General features: G+C 39.1%; 1 protein-coding gene across 1 annotated transcript in view; it reads right to left on the bottom strand.

Moving 5' to 3' along the window:
- plekhh1 (pleckstrin homology domain containing, family H (with MyTH4 domain) member 1) overlaps positions 1-16,492 on the bottom strand; it is an 85,905-nt gene that overhangs the window by 34,946 nt on the left and 34,467 nt on the right. Inside the window, exons 3-15 of the mRNA XM_030127555.1 lie at positions 15,255-15,317; positions 13,983-14,132; positions 13,801-13,884; positions 13,314-13,395; positions 11,387-11,569; positions 8,702-9,444; positions 7,484-7,562; positions 5,957-6,048; positions 5,721-5,868; positions 4,101-4,237; positions 1,618-1,728; positions 1,254-1,340; positions 1-88 (exon numbers count right to left, since the gene is read on the bottom strand). The exon at positions 1-88 is cut by the window's left edge and continues 71 nt beyond it. Coding sequence (XP_029983415.1) covers positions 1-88; positions 1,254-1,340; positions 1,618-1,728; positions 4,101-4,237; positions 5,721-5,868; positions 5,957-6,048; positions 7,484-7,562; positions 8,702-9,444; positions 11,387-11,569; positions 13,314-13,395; positions 13,801-13,884; positions 13,983-14,132; positions 15,255-15,317 — 2,047 coding nt within the window. The remainder of the gene's footprint in view (positions 89-1,253; positions 1,341-1,617; positions 1,729-4,100; positions 4,238-5,720; positions 5,869-5,956; positions 6,049-7,483; positions 7,563-8,701; positions 9,445-11,386; positions 11,570-13,313; positions 13,396-13,800; positions 13,885-13,982; positions 14,133-15,254; positions 15,318-16,492) is intronic.

Here is a 16,492-nt window from a genome sequence, read left to right as displayed (position 1 = left end):
TAAGTATGTTCTGCAAAACCCTGATCCACTCTTCCAGAATGTTTGGTGAATCAGCGGTCAGATAGAAAGTCTTCTTCTCCGTAATCAACTGATCAGACGAAAAGGAAGGAATATGGAGGAAAAATGCAAAGCCCAGTTCAGTGAGATAGCATCATCACATCAGAGGAGATCAGAATCAGCCTCCACAGAGCCAGAAAAACATTCCAAGCCACTGCTACACCTGATGTCATCTTTAAGCTGCTTCTCTGGTATGCAGCATTAAGCCTGACTGCAGTGTTTTTCAACCCTGGGGTCTGGACCCCATGTGGGGTCGCCTGGAATTCAAATGGGGTCGCCTGAAATTTCTAGCCATTGATAAAAAATTAAAACTTACTGAAAAAAAATTATATTATATAGCCTAAATGTTGCCTAAAATTAATGTTTATTTGCAACATAGTGTAGCAAACTATTACACGATCAAAAACAAGTTAATTTTAGCCAAATAAAATGTCTCTGTTTTGAATGTCTGGGGTTGCCTGAAATTTCTAAGAATTTATTAAAAAAAAAAAAATTAAAACTTACAAATAAAAATTAACATTATATAGTCTAAATGTGGTCCAGAATTAACATTTTTTGGCAACATAGTGTAGCAAACTATTACACGATCCAAAACAAATTAATTTTAGCCCAAATAAAATGTCTCCATTTTCAATGTCTGGGGTCACCTAAAATTTCTAATAATTTATAAAAAAAAATAAATAAATAAAACTTACTCATAAAAATTTACATTATATAGTCTAAAGGTTGCTGCAAATTAATGTTTATTTGCAACATATTATAGCAAACTATTACACAATCAAAAACAAATTAATTTTAGCTAAAAAAAATTTCTCTGTTTTGAATGTTTGGGGTCACCAGAAATTTCTAAGAATTTATAAAAAAAAAAAAAAAAAAAAGAAATTTAAAAATTTAAACTTACTAATAAAAATTTACATTACATCGCCTAAATGTTATCTAAAATTAACATTTATTTGTAACATAGTATAGCAAACTATTACATGATCAAAAACAAGTTAATTTTAGCCAAAAAAAAGTCTCTGTTTTTCCAGAAATTTGTGAAGTTAAAATGGGGTCACGAGTCAAAAAAGGTTGGAAAACACTGTCTTACTGTGATGCACTGCTGGAAGAATCCCACCCCATAACTGTCTACATTTACAGTGCTATTAACATTTTAATCAATCCAATCAAACACAAACCATTTCAGGTTGACTTACTTGAAAGGTCTGGGCTCCTTCTCCACGCACTATACGACACGAGGAGTTGAGCTCGATCTGACCCTGAGGCTTCCTGATGACGTCGCTCTAAAAACACAGTTATATTTCTGTCAGAAACTACACTACAAATCCAAAAACCTTTGGGAGACCAGCAGAAATACCTACAGTGAGCATGGATATCAAAGCACAGTAAATCATTTTAGGTTCACTTTTTTTTTTTTCTTTTACTCTCAGTTGAGCCTTCCAGTGCAGCTGCCCGCACGTAAACACAGAAAATCTAGAAACATTTGTGCAATGTTTTCTGTGGAGACAGCAAAACCTTAGAAGGAAGCAGACTGGGAGGCTCCAGGCTCACAACACTCACAGGAGATTTGTAGTAGAGGATCTCTCCATTCCTCAGGATGAACCAGCGACGCTTCCACGCTTTCACCTGACTGCCCATCTTCAGTAGGTACCCAGACTTTTCCAGCATCTCCTGAACAAACACATGAAATGCACATTAATATGTTTTGGCAGAACCCTTTCTCCTTACATTTCACAAACAATCATGATACGTATCACCTCATAGAGCAGGGCTGTCAAACTCATTTTCATTCAGGGGCCATATTCAGCCCTATTTGATCTCCAGTGGTCCGAACCAGTGAAATAATAACATGATAAGCTATAAATAATGACAACTCCAAAGTTTTTAGTGCAAAAAATAACATTAGATGATGAAACTATTTCCATCCAAAACAAAAAAGATGTGAATAACTGGAAAAAACAGAAATTTCTGAAGAAAAATAAGTACAATTTTATTAATATTCTGCCTCAACTTATGATTTGTACATGTACATTACAGATCAGATCTACAAAGACACAAAACAGGCAAAATATTGTTAAAATTACACTTATTTTTCTTTAGACATTCCAGGTTGTTCGTATTTGTTCTGGTTATTGGCATTTTATTGTTAAAGGAGATCAGTATTTAATGTTCTTTGCAATAAATAAAAGAGAAAAAATAGGTGAAAACACTGATTTACAGGCATAATGTCATATTATTTTTTTCCACATTAAACCAAGAAGAACATTTGCAGTCATTATTTCTTGGTTATTATGCTGTTATTTTTGAGTTTGATGCCGTTAACTGTTAATATCTTCAGGGTAATTTTTGCATTTTTTTGCACTTTGTAAATTCATCTTGCGGGCCAGATTGGAACCTTCGGCGTGCCGGTTTTGGCCCCCGGGACGCATGTTTGACATCTGTGTCATAGCGGCTGCAATCCAATATTTTGTGATACTATGGCAACTTGATATATTACAACTTTAAAAAAAAAAAAAAAAATCTAATTTCAGTAGAGCCATCATAGTATAAAGAACATACCCACATATAATTAGCCTCATTGCATAACTGCCTTAGTCATACTGTTGCCAAATTGTGATATGTGCATAAATTGAAGCAGCAGTTTTAGGAGAGTAAAGTTCAGCAGATATCACCCTTTGGTTAAAATAACTTGGGCAATTATGCTATGAGGCAAATTACACTGAACAAAAATATAAATGCAACACTTTTGTTTTTGCTCCCATTTTTCACGAGCTGAACTCAACAATCTAAAACTTTTTCTATGGACACAAAAGGCCTATTTCTCTCAGATATTGTTCATTAATGTGTCTAAATCTGCCTTAGTGAGCACTTCTCCTTTGTCCTTTGCACAGATAATCCATCCACCTCACAGCTGTGGCACATGGGTCATGACCCATGGCCCATGTGCAGAACTGGGTCAAGGAATCCTGTTTCCAGCTGAATACAAAGAAAACAGTCTGCATGGTGTTCACCAAAAAGCCAACTGAACTCAAACAGTCCAACAACTTTCTTGAAGGGGTGGAACTGGATTTAGTCAAAGAGTTCAAGTACCTGGGGTTAACCTTAGACCCAACATTAACATTTAAACAACACATAAAGCGACTGAAGAAGGCAGTACATTTGAATGTGCAAAATTTTAAAGAAGTCCGACCCTTTTTGACCCTATATGCTGCCAAGATGTTTTTACACTCTGTGATTTTCTCTCATTTTGAATACTGTTGAACTTCCTGCTCACTTGCTGCCGGCACAACACTTAAACCCATAGAATCACTTTTTAAAAAGCCATAAAAATATTTGACAAAAAAACATTTAATTTCCACCACTGCATTGTTTTAGATAAATATACATTTCTTAATTTTAATAATTTTGTGAATTTTAAAAATGCTTGCCTGATATTTAAAGTCTTGCATGGACTGGCCCCTCCTCCCTTGACAGATTTTATCCAATCCTGCTCTATCAGTGGGAGGGGCCACTGCTCTGTCAGTGGGAGGGGCCACCAGGGCCACAGCTCCAGCAGACTGGGAGGGGCCACGCAGGCGCACTACTGTTGGACAAACTCCACTGTCAGTCACTGGAACTGAATATTGGAACAGTTTACCTCAACAGAACAGACTCCCAGTCATCTGCCTCCTTCAAATCACAACTGAAACACTGGACGAAGGAAAACCAAACCTGGGACCGTCAGTGGATCATCCTCACTGTGTTGTTCTGTGGGTTTTTAGGATGTTTTGCCTTTTTGTCAGCTGTCTTTCCTGTCACCTGCCTAAGGACTACAGATGGAAATTAACACTGCTGCTACAGTCTGACATATTTAGGGCTGCAACTGCTGTAGATGCTCATTAACCCTTTCATGCACACTGGCCAACTGAACTAACATGAGTCTGACAGCCCTGCTTTAGTGAATCTACATTTTTGCACTCCTTCAGTGCGTAATTCTAGTAATAAAGTGGTTGAAAAATAAGGTCTTGGAGGGGATTTTTGGCTGAAAAGAGGACTATACGTACAGGTCCTGTGCTCTCACAGGAGTAAGACGAAGTGCGCTGGACTTTGTGTTCTGGTTCAGAGTAGTCACTGTCCAGGGAATAGGCATCTGGAGGAATGGCGTAGTCACTCTCTGAGCTGATGGAGGACATGGACACACCTGAAGCCCAGCACAAATACAAGACACAAGTTCAAGGATAAAGTCAGCAGTTGGATCAGACAGAATATACACATATTATTAGACGTCATCAGCACTGAAAGAGTTATTTTGTATGACTCTTAGTTTTAAATGTCAGTTTAGGCAGTGGGAGTTTAGTGCAATATCTACTTGTATTACAGTGAATGATTTCCAGTCTGTCCTGGCACTTTCCCTTCTTACTATGCAACATGTTGCAACTGCATACCATCTGGAGGGAGAAAAAACTCCTTCTCTGTGATTTTAGAATGGATATTTTTCATACAAGCCAATTTTCATTGATATTATTATGGGATAAACTGAAGCATTACCTGCTTTTAAGTAGGATGAGGACTAGGGATGGGAATCGAGAACCGGTTCTTTTTGAGAACCGGATCCCAGTAGCTCGATTCCTCAGAATCGTTTGCCTGCCTGCTTAACGATTCTGCTTATCGATTCTGCCTTCGTTGTGCATGCGCGATGACATCACACGTACGCTGCATTGTTTTAGTCAGAACGTAGACAACATGGTGTTGAGGCAGAAACGGTCCAAACAGACCACACCAGGTCCAAACAGACCACACCAGGTCCAAACAGACCACACCAGGTCTAAACAGACCACACCAGGTCCAAACAGACCACACCAGGTCCAAACAGACCCCACCAGGTCCAAACAGACCACACCAGGTCCAAACAGACCCCACCAGGTCCAAACAGACCACACCAGGTCCAAACAGACCACACCAGGTCCAGTTGAACTCTGTCAAAGCTTCCATTTCTTCTAAAGGTGAAATCCCTCCAGTCTGTTCAAACCTTTGTCCACATGGGATTCATCTACAGGAATGTCACGTATTTCACTTGCTACTCAGCGGTGCTTGTGAATCTAGCAGCAGAGTGAACACCAGGCCGTCATCTGGGCCCAGTTCTGGTTCTGGTGTGGGCAACAAACGTCGTACCCCCTCAAATTCAAGTTTCTGAAGGAAGGGGAAAGGAAATGAGGTGCACAACAACAGGAGACGAGCAGAGTCGAACTGGTTCGACGTAGTGGAAATGCAGCAATAGAGGAATTAGTAAAGAGTCTGTAGTTTCACTTTCACTGTAGCCCCCCCCCCCCCCCACCCCCCCCCCCCCCCCCCCCAAACCGGGCCCGGTGTCATCTGTTCGTATTATTTGTCCATACCGTATATGTTCTATTTTCTGTGTAGATGGAAATATAAAAGACAGTTAATGCAAACACACCCGTTTGTACTGTTTTATTCCCTCAGCCAATGAGAATCGATAAGAGAATCGATAAGGAATCGGATCGATAAGCAAAACTGATGATCCCTAATGGAGACAAAGAGAATTGGTACTTCTGGTAAAAGATGTTCAGGTCTGAAGGAGGAATCTAAGAGCAGCACTGTCAACGCTCTTCTCCTCAGTGTGCCTGTGTGCATTACAGTCCCTGTCCTGTATTGTGAAACCTCACCTCTCTTCACAGCTCGTGGGCTTCCGGGGACACTGCCCTTCTTGTCTGGACTCAGGATGGAAGTGCGTAAACTGGCCAGGGAGCTGCTGTCATCCTCAGACCCAGAGTCATCATCTGGCAGCGGTGCACTGCTGATCTGAGTGGCTTTCTGAAAGTGAAAAGCACATGGAACAACTGGTTTGAGTTTTAGAAAAGGTTTAAATGAAAAAGCTGCTGAGTTAAGGATATTCACTTACCCCTTTAAGTGTGGTATAGACGGGAACACTAATGTTTTTATAGATCAGCTGAGTGAATGGACCTGCTGCTGGATACTGCGGTAAGTTGGATCCTGCAGGATAAAAATGACCAATTGTTTATTAACCCTTTCATGCATTAATTATGAGAACCTTAATGAGTCCAAACACAGTAATGTCCCGTCAGAGAGTGAATTTTAATTGATCGCCGTTCCAACATTTATTTTAATATAAAGTAGCTCCTTGTTTTGGATGATCCCTTATGGTCCAACTAAAGCAAAAATGAATTTAAAAGTGAAAATGTGGGTCAAATTGTCTCTAAAATGTCCCATCAGAGAGATTTTGAATACCGTGTTTTGACCCTAATCAAGTTATTTTTCCTGAGTGTTTTTATTCCTCTTTAGGCATGAAAAAAAAAACCAAAACATTGCAATTGAAAAAATTTTTATGAACCTATTTTTCATGGAGTTGCAAAAATATCCCCTCAGCTGGACACCATGCATTTCATTTTTGAAGCAAAGAAACATGTATTTACTGATATACTGACTTAAAAGTATGAAATAATTTTTTTTAATGCTGCTAATCTGATGTTTTGTCACATTTTAACATACTCTAATATTAGTTATTATTCACTTTATGGAGATAATATGAAAAAAAAAAAACTTTTTGTTTAAGAAAAATGGTTACTTACAGTCTATTAACTATAACATGCAACTGATTTCCACTCAAACATGTTAGTGCAGATCAGGTTTATGAAGAACAGCAAAGTTACAGTAATGGTCTGAATGTCAGTGCATGAGATGATGCATAAGCGTCCACAAAATCCATGAATATATAAGAGAACATCTTTGAATAGCTGTCCACTGTAGTGACCACTATGCATGAAAAGGTTAAAAAAAAAAAGAAAAAAAAAAAAAGAAAAGCTGAGCAAGCTCTGACTTAATCCACAACAGCTGGATGGCAGTCGGCTCCATGAACCTGGCAGTCAGGAAATTACATTTCCAGAGTTCTGTCAAACCTCCCTGTCTGCATCCTGACAAAATAGGTGATGTCGGGGCAAAAATCACAGCAGTAATTACACCCAAACCACGTCCTTTCATTGTAGCTGATTAAAAAGTACCCTCTGCTCAGCCCTCCCTCAGCCCTCTGTGTTCTTGCCTGGCTCTTTAAAAAAAACAGTGTGGCGATGGAAGCAGCCCACACCTGCACAGGTGTGTGGGGCTTCAGGCCAGAGGAAGTGACATCAAAGGGCAGCACTGACAGATGGGACAGATCCAAACAGAGCACAGTCAAGCCCCAGCAGCAGCAGCAGCTCTGGAATCAGCTGAATGACATGTCACTTCACAGCTTTGACTCACCTCCCAAACCACACGCACCACCACCCACGCTCATGACACACTAACACAGAAACGCACACACAGGAGGAGTTTTCATGTGTTCCTCACTGCGTTACAGGGAGGATGTTCTGACACTGATGGCCTGGAACAGCAGAAATGTGGTTGTCAGGGCCAACAACAGCAGGAGCTTCACCTTGTCCAGGCGCTCTGGCTCCAGGACCGGCTTCTGAGACTCTCATTCCTGACTTGGCCACAGCGTAGATCCGACTCTCCTGCAGACACAGATGTCATGTGTTACTTACATATTAAATAAAGACACTTTTTTCATACACTTTTGGGATATTTCAAGAACACATCCTTAGCTATCACTTTATAACAAGTAACATATTCAGGAGAGTACTCATAATTAATTTGAGAGGTTCTGGAGATTTGGCATTACCCAAATTTGGAACCACTCGTAAACGTTTTTGTGTGTCTGTATGTGGAGTGAAACTGTGGAACAGTCTGGACATCCAACACAAGCAACGCCCAAATATCCACCAATTTAAACTGGTCTATAAACAGGTGGTCTGGTCCCAGTATGAAGATGGAGGGTCTGAATACTGATGTTCCATCTATATTCTGTCTTAAATGTTCATGTGTGTGTGTTGTTCCTCATCTAGTTGGTCTGTGTTGTCCTTTACCTTCTGCTGTTGTTCTGACCTTGGCTGGGATGTGCTGTTCTTTACCATTAGTGCTAGTGGAGTTTTTTGGGGGGTTTTTTCTTATCATTGCAGGTCTGTAATTATTGCTGTTTTTTACCACTTGTGCTACTGCAGTTTTTTGTTTTTACCATTGTTGGTCTGTAATTATTATCATGTAAGTTGACAGTTAACTGTTGCCACGGTAACACCACCAGGAATGCACTTTGTTTCTATTTTTTTTACACATATTTTGGTTCTGTAATGTAAATACTGTCAAATGAGTTCAATCTAATTTGGTTTAGGCCGATTTTGTTCTATTTTGTTCTATTTTGTGGCTTGAAGTCAAAGGACAGGAGTGAGTTTTTAAAATGTTGTTATGTTCAGTTATTTGATGATGAGAATGGGGGTGGGATTAAATAAGTTTTTTCTTCTTCCCACTCCTTTTCAAGTATAGATGAATGTTTTTTTTTTTTTTATTTTGAATTTGCACGTATTCTGTAAATGCTCGAAATAAACAAACAAATGAATGAATGAATGAACATGTAACATATGTGAGGAAATGTAGGCTACATGTATTCATGCTTTTTTCCCTGCAGGTTCTGAATGGGTTGTAACATTGTACCATTAAAACTGAACACCTTCTCCAACTTTATCAGTGACCTACATCCATGATAACAGCCTGTAACAGAGCATGTAGAAGCTAGGTTCATGATTATGGTCTTTTATACCCATGAAGGAAAACGATGTAAGGGTGGAGTCGGTGGCTTCAAAACCTCTGGATCCAAGCGCTCCAGCTCTTCTGCAAGTCCTACGAAGGAGACCCCATCTGGGCACGGCTCCTCTAATCCTGGCCCCTCCACCACCCCGTCCATGCTGTCAGAAAGTCCGTCGTCAATGTCTGTTTCTTCAACAACCTGGGAGAAGGGGGACGTGGCAGTCCCTGTGCTCTTGAGGGTGGAGGAAGTGGAGGATGAGGTCATGATGTCAATGCTGACGTTGAGCTGGTGCAGTCTGTCCAGGCTGGGCTGCGGCTGGCTGTAGTGTTTCTTGACCAGCTGGATGCTGTCTCTAGGGGTGAGCGGAGTCCTTACCTTGGGTAAGGTCATGCTGGTGCCTGACTGGTGAACCGGAGTCTGAGAGGCATTTGGAAAGGGATTGTTGGTCGAAGGAGAGCGAGACAGAAGTGGGCTTTTAGGTATTCTGATGGGGGGCTCTGGAGAACTGGGTCCATGGGCCATCTCATAGGCTGAGGATGAAGAGGATGAGGATGAGGAGGAGTGGAGGCACTGAGAGCGGAACTTGCTGTTGAGCTCATCTGAGGAGTTGTCCCTGTCGGAGCATCCTGTTGAACCGTCTGGGGCGACTGGGACGTCCGGACCACCGCAGGACGAAGGCTGAGAAAGCACATCATGGGCTGTGAGGTCTCCAAGGCCAGTCCCTTTACTGGGCTGATCCGGACTCCTTTTGCAGTCTGGGAAAGGACAGACAGTGTGTTTGAATTTAGCCTACACACAGTTATTAAATTGATCACAGGACAGGAAACAGTCAGGCTGGTGAACAGTTGAGTCTGATGGGAACCTTTTATGCATTTTTTAAGCCGCTTATGCATCATCACTGACATTCAGACCATTACTGTAACTTTACTGTTCTAGATAAACCTGATCTAGAGGAACATGTTTAAGTGTAAATCAAGTTCTTTTATTGTTATTAGTCTGTAATTAACAGTTTTTTTTAAAGAGAAGTTGTTGGTTTTTTTTGCATTATATCTCCATGAATTGAGTAATGACTGGTATTAGTGTTAAAATGTGAGAAAACATCAGATTAGCAGCATTAAAAATGTCTGCTAAAGGTTCATACTGTCTTCCACATATACTGTAATTATTGTTGGTAATTCATTTATCAGACAAACTAGTAAAGCAAGTAAACAAACACCTCCCCCTGTCTGAGAAATGAATTACCTACAATAAGCATTAAAAATGTTTTTATTTCATAGTTTTCACACAGTAGATCAGTAAATACATGTTTATTTGCTTCAAAAATTAAACACATGGTGTCCAGCTGAGCGGACATTTTTGCAGCTTCATGAAAAATAGGTTCAGAAGACAATTTTCTTTAGACATGTTTTTTTCATGCCTAAAGAGGAATAAAAACACTCAGGAAAAAAATCTTGATTAAGGCTCTCATAATTCATGCATGAAAGAGTTAACCCTTTCATGCACAGTGGTCACTCCAGTGGTCACTCCAGTGGACAGTTCTTCTCCAGCTGTTCTCTTGTATATTCATGGGTTTTGTTGTTTTAGTTCCATATCAGCCAACACAGTGGACGCTTATGCACCATCCCATAATAATACACTGACATTCAGACCATTACTGTAACTTTGCTGTTCTTGCTAAACCTGATCTGCACTAACATGCTTGAGTGTAAATCAATTGCTAATAAAAACTGGGAATATGATAAAATGTGAGAAAACATCAGATTAGCTGCATTAAAAATGTTTTGATTTGATAGTTTTCACACAGTATTTCACTTTCTGATATTTGCATTCTTTGCTCCAAAAATTAAACACACAGTGTCCAGCGGAATGGACATTCTTAGAACTCCATGAAAAATTATGAAGGTAGATTTGTTTCTTTATAGCTTCAACCAAATAAATAAATAAATAAATAAATTATATATATATATATATATATACATACATATTTATTTATTTATTTTTTTTTTTTTTTCCGCAATAAAAATAATTCTATTAAAAAAATAACTTCAAGAAAAAAACCTTACTCAATTAAAGAAAAAAAGTGTTCAAATGCAATTTTTTGGATCTTAAATATTTTTTGCATTCATCTTATTTTGTTATTTTTAATTAAATTTTTGATTATTTTATTGAATATTTTGCCAGTTAAATCACCCAAACTTGCTTTATTTGACTTTGTTTTCTAGTAGTGGAATGAACCACAGAACAATTACTATGCTACAAGTACAAACCAAAAACAAATATTTTCAACCAAAAAAAAAAAAATTCACTTCACTCAAAAAAAACCAAAAAACAACACTTTTCAATCAAACAAAAAAGTGTTCAAATGCAATTTTTGGGATCTTAAATAATTTTTTTTGCATTCAACACTTTTTTTTCTTTGATTGAAAAGGTTTTTTTATTGCAAATTTTTTTTATTATTGAAAATATTTTTTTATGGTTAGAGCAATAAAGAAACAAATCTACCTTCATAAAAAATGGGTTCAATAACAAAATTAATTGCACTATTTTTTCATGCCTAAAGAGGAATACAAACACTCAGGAAAAAAATCTCGACTAAGGTTCTCATAATTTATGCATGAAAGGGTTCATTTGGATTTAAACCTGGGTCTCAAACACTTGCTGCTACCAGTCCCACAGTCAGCTGTAAAAGTGACCCACCTGTTAGTGACTGTTTGATAACACAGAGGGCTCCACGGGTACCAGGCTGTCTCCAGCTGTCGTCCTGGGCAGGCGGAGTGCCGGGGCTGCTGGGAGGAAACAGAGGGCTGATGGGCACCAGGTGGGTGTCCATTAGAGGGGAGGCGGCAGGAGATCCAGGTGGTGCAGGTTTGTCTAAGAGGGCTACAGTGAAAGACAAGGTCAGCCACTCAGTCTGTTTTCCACTGGAGCTCTGGGAACATGGCCTTAATAAATACATTCCCAACCTACATGGCTACACCACTTTTTTTTTTTTTGTCACTTAAGTTTTTACTGAAATTCACACATTTCTGACAAAAGAACAAAAAATGAAAAAAGAACAAACCAACATTGCTCGGTCGCATCACACATTCCTCAGCACAGCCCTATCCATTCTTTCCATCCTTCTTATCTCTGTAAACAGTCCATTTATTCCACTTTTTGTGCTTCCTGTTGTTGCAGTCTGTGAGTCACCCTTTCCATTCTATATATTCCATCAATAATTTCAGTCCTCTGCTCCTGTGTTGGTGCTTCTGTCCTTCCCCAGTTCCTTGTAATAGTTTTTTTGCAGCCACTAAAAGTACCTTAACCCATGTCGTTTCCTGCTACATTTCCATCAGATCAGTTCCACAAATACAGAACATCACAGCACAGTGGAATTTCACACCCCATTATTTGTTTTAGTACTCACACACCGTTTCCCAAAACACAGTTATTTTATCACATTTCCTAAAACATGTGTGATCTACATCCAATTCTCCACCTTCCCTCCAACATGTCTGCTGTCTGTTTAACTGCTGACATTTCTTCTGAGGTGTAACAAAGAAACACACCAGATTTTTCCAAGAAAACTCCCTCCAGATCTGTGAACTAGTGGATGTTTGGTGTATCTTCCACATATTAAACCAGTCAGTATCTGGAATTTCAACATTTAGCTCCTTCTCCCATTCTTCTTTTATATAATTGGTTGAGTTTTTGTCACGTGAGGTGAACCCACGATAGATAGTTGAAATTATTCTTGATTTACTTTCCTTATATGCTTTGATAATGATTTGGATCACACTGTTCACTTCCCTGGAGGGGTCAAAAAGTTCCTTGCCTAACGTGGGGCTCAAACCCACGACCCTGAAATTAAGAGTCTCATGCTCCACCGCAGTGTTTTTCAACCTTGGGGTCAGGACCCCACGTGGGGTCGCCTGAATTTCAAATGGAGTCGCCTGAAATTTCTAGTAATTGATAAAAAAATTAAAACTTACTGATAAAAAATGTACATTATATAGCCTAAATGTTGTCTAAAATTAAAACGTATTTGCAACATATTATAGCAAACTATTACATGATCCAAAACAAATTAATTTTAGCCAAATAAAATGTCTCTGTTTTGAATGTCTGGGGTTGCCTGAAATTTCTAATAATTTATAAAAAGAAATTAAAAAATTAAAACTTACTAATAAAAATGTACATTATATAGCCTAAATGTTGCCTGAAATTAACATTTATTTGCAACATATTATAGCAATTACTACACGATCAAAAACAAATTGATTTTAGCAAATAAAATGTCTCTGTTTTGAATGTCTGGGGTCACCTGGAATTTGTGATATAAAAATGGGGTCAGGAGCCTAAAAAGGCTGGAAACCACTGCTCTACCAACGAGCTCGCCAGGCTGGCTACATGACATTTTACTAACGAGTACCTGTCCATGACTTACAGCAAGAAATGTTCAAATGACACAATTAATGTTCAGTACATGACAAAAAACAAAACCTTTAAAACTAAAATGACCGCTAACATCTCACTGTGGGACAAAGTAGCTTATCACATGAAAGAAACCTAAATATGAATGAACACTATTTGACTCAGTTCTGTTCTCTTAGACTTGCCGTGCAGTATCAACAGCAGTACTGACCTTGGAGTTTGTCCTGCAGCAGTATTATCTGTTCTGTCTGCTTCAGGTTGGCCAGTTTTAACTGCTGGTTCTCCTGTTCCATCTGCAACAGAGCACACACAGCAGAGACTTTAGAGCCACTAGGAGCAATCACACACTATTGTGATGATTGACACACTGTTTTATGACAACAAAATGCTACACTTTTGTTAATTTGAGGTCATGAGGGGATGTTTGGAAAATTATCTGGTACTAATAGAACAAACTCTGAAAGAAATCCGACAACGGACTGGAGCGTCTAAACCAGGGTTTTCGATTCTCACGTTTCTGAAGTGGATGTAAACAAACATCTGAAAACAAACAAAATCTCTGAATGTGTGCAATCAGAATATAGAAGATTTCTAAAGTAAAAAGCTCAGTCCTGAGCCTGTGTGGCAGATGTAGATGGTGTGTGTGAGCAGATGGAGGGTTTCCAGTCTGGGCTGTATCTGTACATGTCTGAGCTTACCTCTCGAAGCTTAAAGGTGACCCAGTCTTTAATCTTGGCAGCCTTCTCCTCAATAATTTTTGCCTCCTGGGCTCTGACTAAGATCTGTAGTCAGAGAACACATAGTTTGTGGATTATTTCAAGCTACATGTCATGAACATAAATGGACATTTGTGTTCTTTATCTGGTAACTCCATCCATACCTGTTTTTCCAGCTGCATCTCTAATCTCTTTATCACTGCATCTTTTTCTTGAATCTGACTGGTCAGGTCTTGATATTTTCTGTACAAAGAGCTCTCTGATTCGCTGGTTTGTATGTTTGCGGATTTCAGTTTTTCTTCCATGACATGGATCTGAAATACATAATTAAAATAATGAATACACAAGGACAACCTAAAACAAGACATTCCACATTTGAAACATTCAATTAGTTTTGACAGGCAACAGACAAGGCCATGAAGAAAACACTGAGGATACTTTTTTGCCAGCTATGGTGCAGGAAAAAAACAAAACAAAACAAAACTCTTTAACCCTCTGGTATCTGGGTGCGCCTTTTAGGCACACTTAGCACTTTGTGTTAAAAAACTTCACATTATTTTTCACAGTTTAAATAAGATTAGAATTCAAAAGTTGTTCATTTGTGCATGATCTTGAAAATTCTGTCCACCAACTCAAATGTGCACGTTGTAAACAAAAGAAAATGACCAGACTAGCATCTGTCTGCCAAGTGTGCATAAAACGCACTATTTCTAACATTTGATCTGTATGATTAGGACTGAGCTGGATTTACAAAAATAAAATCAAATTAGAGCAGAAAAATAAATCAATATATAATATTTAATAGGTTGATTTATAGGTGTGCATTTTACGCACACTTGGTGACAGATGCTAGTATTTTTGAACATTTGACATAGCACCAAAAATAATAATGCAAATTAACCAGTGTTGGAGTTAATCAGTGACATATGCCAAAAACAAAATAAAAAGTAAATTTAAAAAAAATAAAAGATTAGTCTATCCTTAGATCCCCCATGTTAAATTTCCCAGTATTTAGTAGAAATAGTTTAAAACAGTTTACAGTCTCATAGAAAAACAGTTCTGATTTCTAAGAGAGACAATAATTCTGGTCTCTATTTATTTCATACTGGATCACCCTGGGACCAGACCCTTTGTGAATAAACACTGATACAACATTACTAGTACTCAGTATGTGTCACACTTTAATCGATATTAAAAATGTGATCAGCTTTTTTCTGGTTCATCGCTGGTCAACTTCATGTTTTTCCTTGTACAGCAGTCTTCCTAAACCTAAACTATTTAAGACATATTACAAACACAGTTATAGGATTCTGGACCCTGTTCATACAAAGTAAGTTTAATAGCCATATCTGTAGAAACAAAACACAAAGTCTAAGTGTTATTTGCCTGAAATCTTTCCCAAACTCCTCTGAACTGGATGGGAGCAGCCCCTCTACCTGTTTCTCAGCGTTTTCAGCCCGTTGGTCCGCCTCCGTCACCCTCTGCTCCAGCTCCTGCATCTAGGATGGAAACAAAAGAAGTTACTACAGTTTCCAGCCTCGCTCAAACATTTCTTTGTGGGATGCTTGAGGTGTCAGTGGCTTTATAGTGGCTACTGTTTTACAGGCTACCAAGGCATACTTGGTTCTTTAGGTATTTGTAATGCCAGGCCTTTATCTACACACATGCCAAAAATTTGACCAACACTGTGTAAAATGATCATGATTGATTTAAAGAAATACAGACAGGCAAGAGTGTTTTTTTCCCCATATTCCAGAGTGGTAATGGTTCTGGCTAGGGATGCACCGATACCACTTTTTTTCAGACCGAATATGAGTACGAGTACTTACATTTGAGTACTTGCCGATACTGAGTACCAATACTAGTCCTTAATAATCCCATTCCAGTTGTTCGTTCCTTTTGTAAATGTGCTTTATTGTCGTTGTCATTAGTCTGACTGGAACAAAGTGCTGCTACTGACATTTAATGTGTTGGAATGAGCGTTTGTCAGTTAATCCACCAGGGGGCGCCACTCTGAATTAACCATACTGGACAAATACCACAAAGAAGAGGAAAGTTTAATGAAGAAGAAGAAGAAAGTCAGTAATAACAAACATGTAGACGACAGAGGGAACACTACTGTGATACTAATGTTACAGCGTTTTCTCTGTAAGGTTTAAAAGTTTAGCTTCAGCAGGAAGAGAAAAGACAAATGAGTGAGAGGTTTGGTTTTCACTTCCGCTGGCGGTGGGCCGCACCGCTCCGTACTCCCGCTGGTATTCTCCGTCTGGGTACTCATCCTCCATCAGCTGGAAAACAGATGGAATGTACGCAGAGGACGGACAGAAGGCTGCGTCTGTATCTGTGTGTGTCTGAACGGTACTGTCAGTCAGCCTTACTTTGATCAGCCTCATTTCTTTGGTTCCATCTCCACACTCTTCACACTCACACACATTATTCCTCCTCCTCGTACCTTCTGCACTGAACTGGGAATGGCACATGGCCGCAAGTGGTATCAGTGCATTTTTATCAGATTACTTTTACAAGTACGAGTACGAATACGAGTACACACACTGAGTATCGGAGCCTATACCTGATACACGTATCGGTATGGGTGCATCCCTAGTTCTGGCAGACCTTCCCCAGTGTTGGCTCAGTGCTGACTTAACCATAATAAAAGCTTCAGTATGTGACA

The sequence above is a fragment of the Sphaeramia orbicularis genome, chromosome 22, assembly GCF_902148855.1.
Source record: "Sphaeramia orbicularis chromosome 22, fSphaOr1.1, whole genome shotgun sequence".
In the NCBI taxonomy this organism is placed as follows: Eukaryota; Metazoa; Chordata; class Actinopteri; order Kurtiformes; family Apogonidae; genus Sphaeramia; species Sphaeramia orbicularis.
The sequence above is the reverse complement of the archived record's forward strand: the minus strand, read 5'-3'. Positions and strand labels throughout refer to the sequence as shown.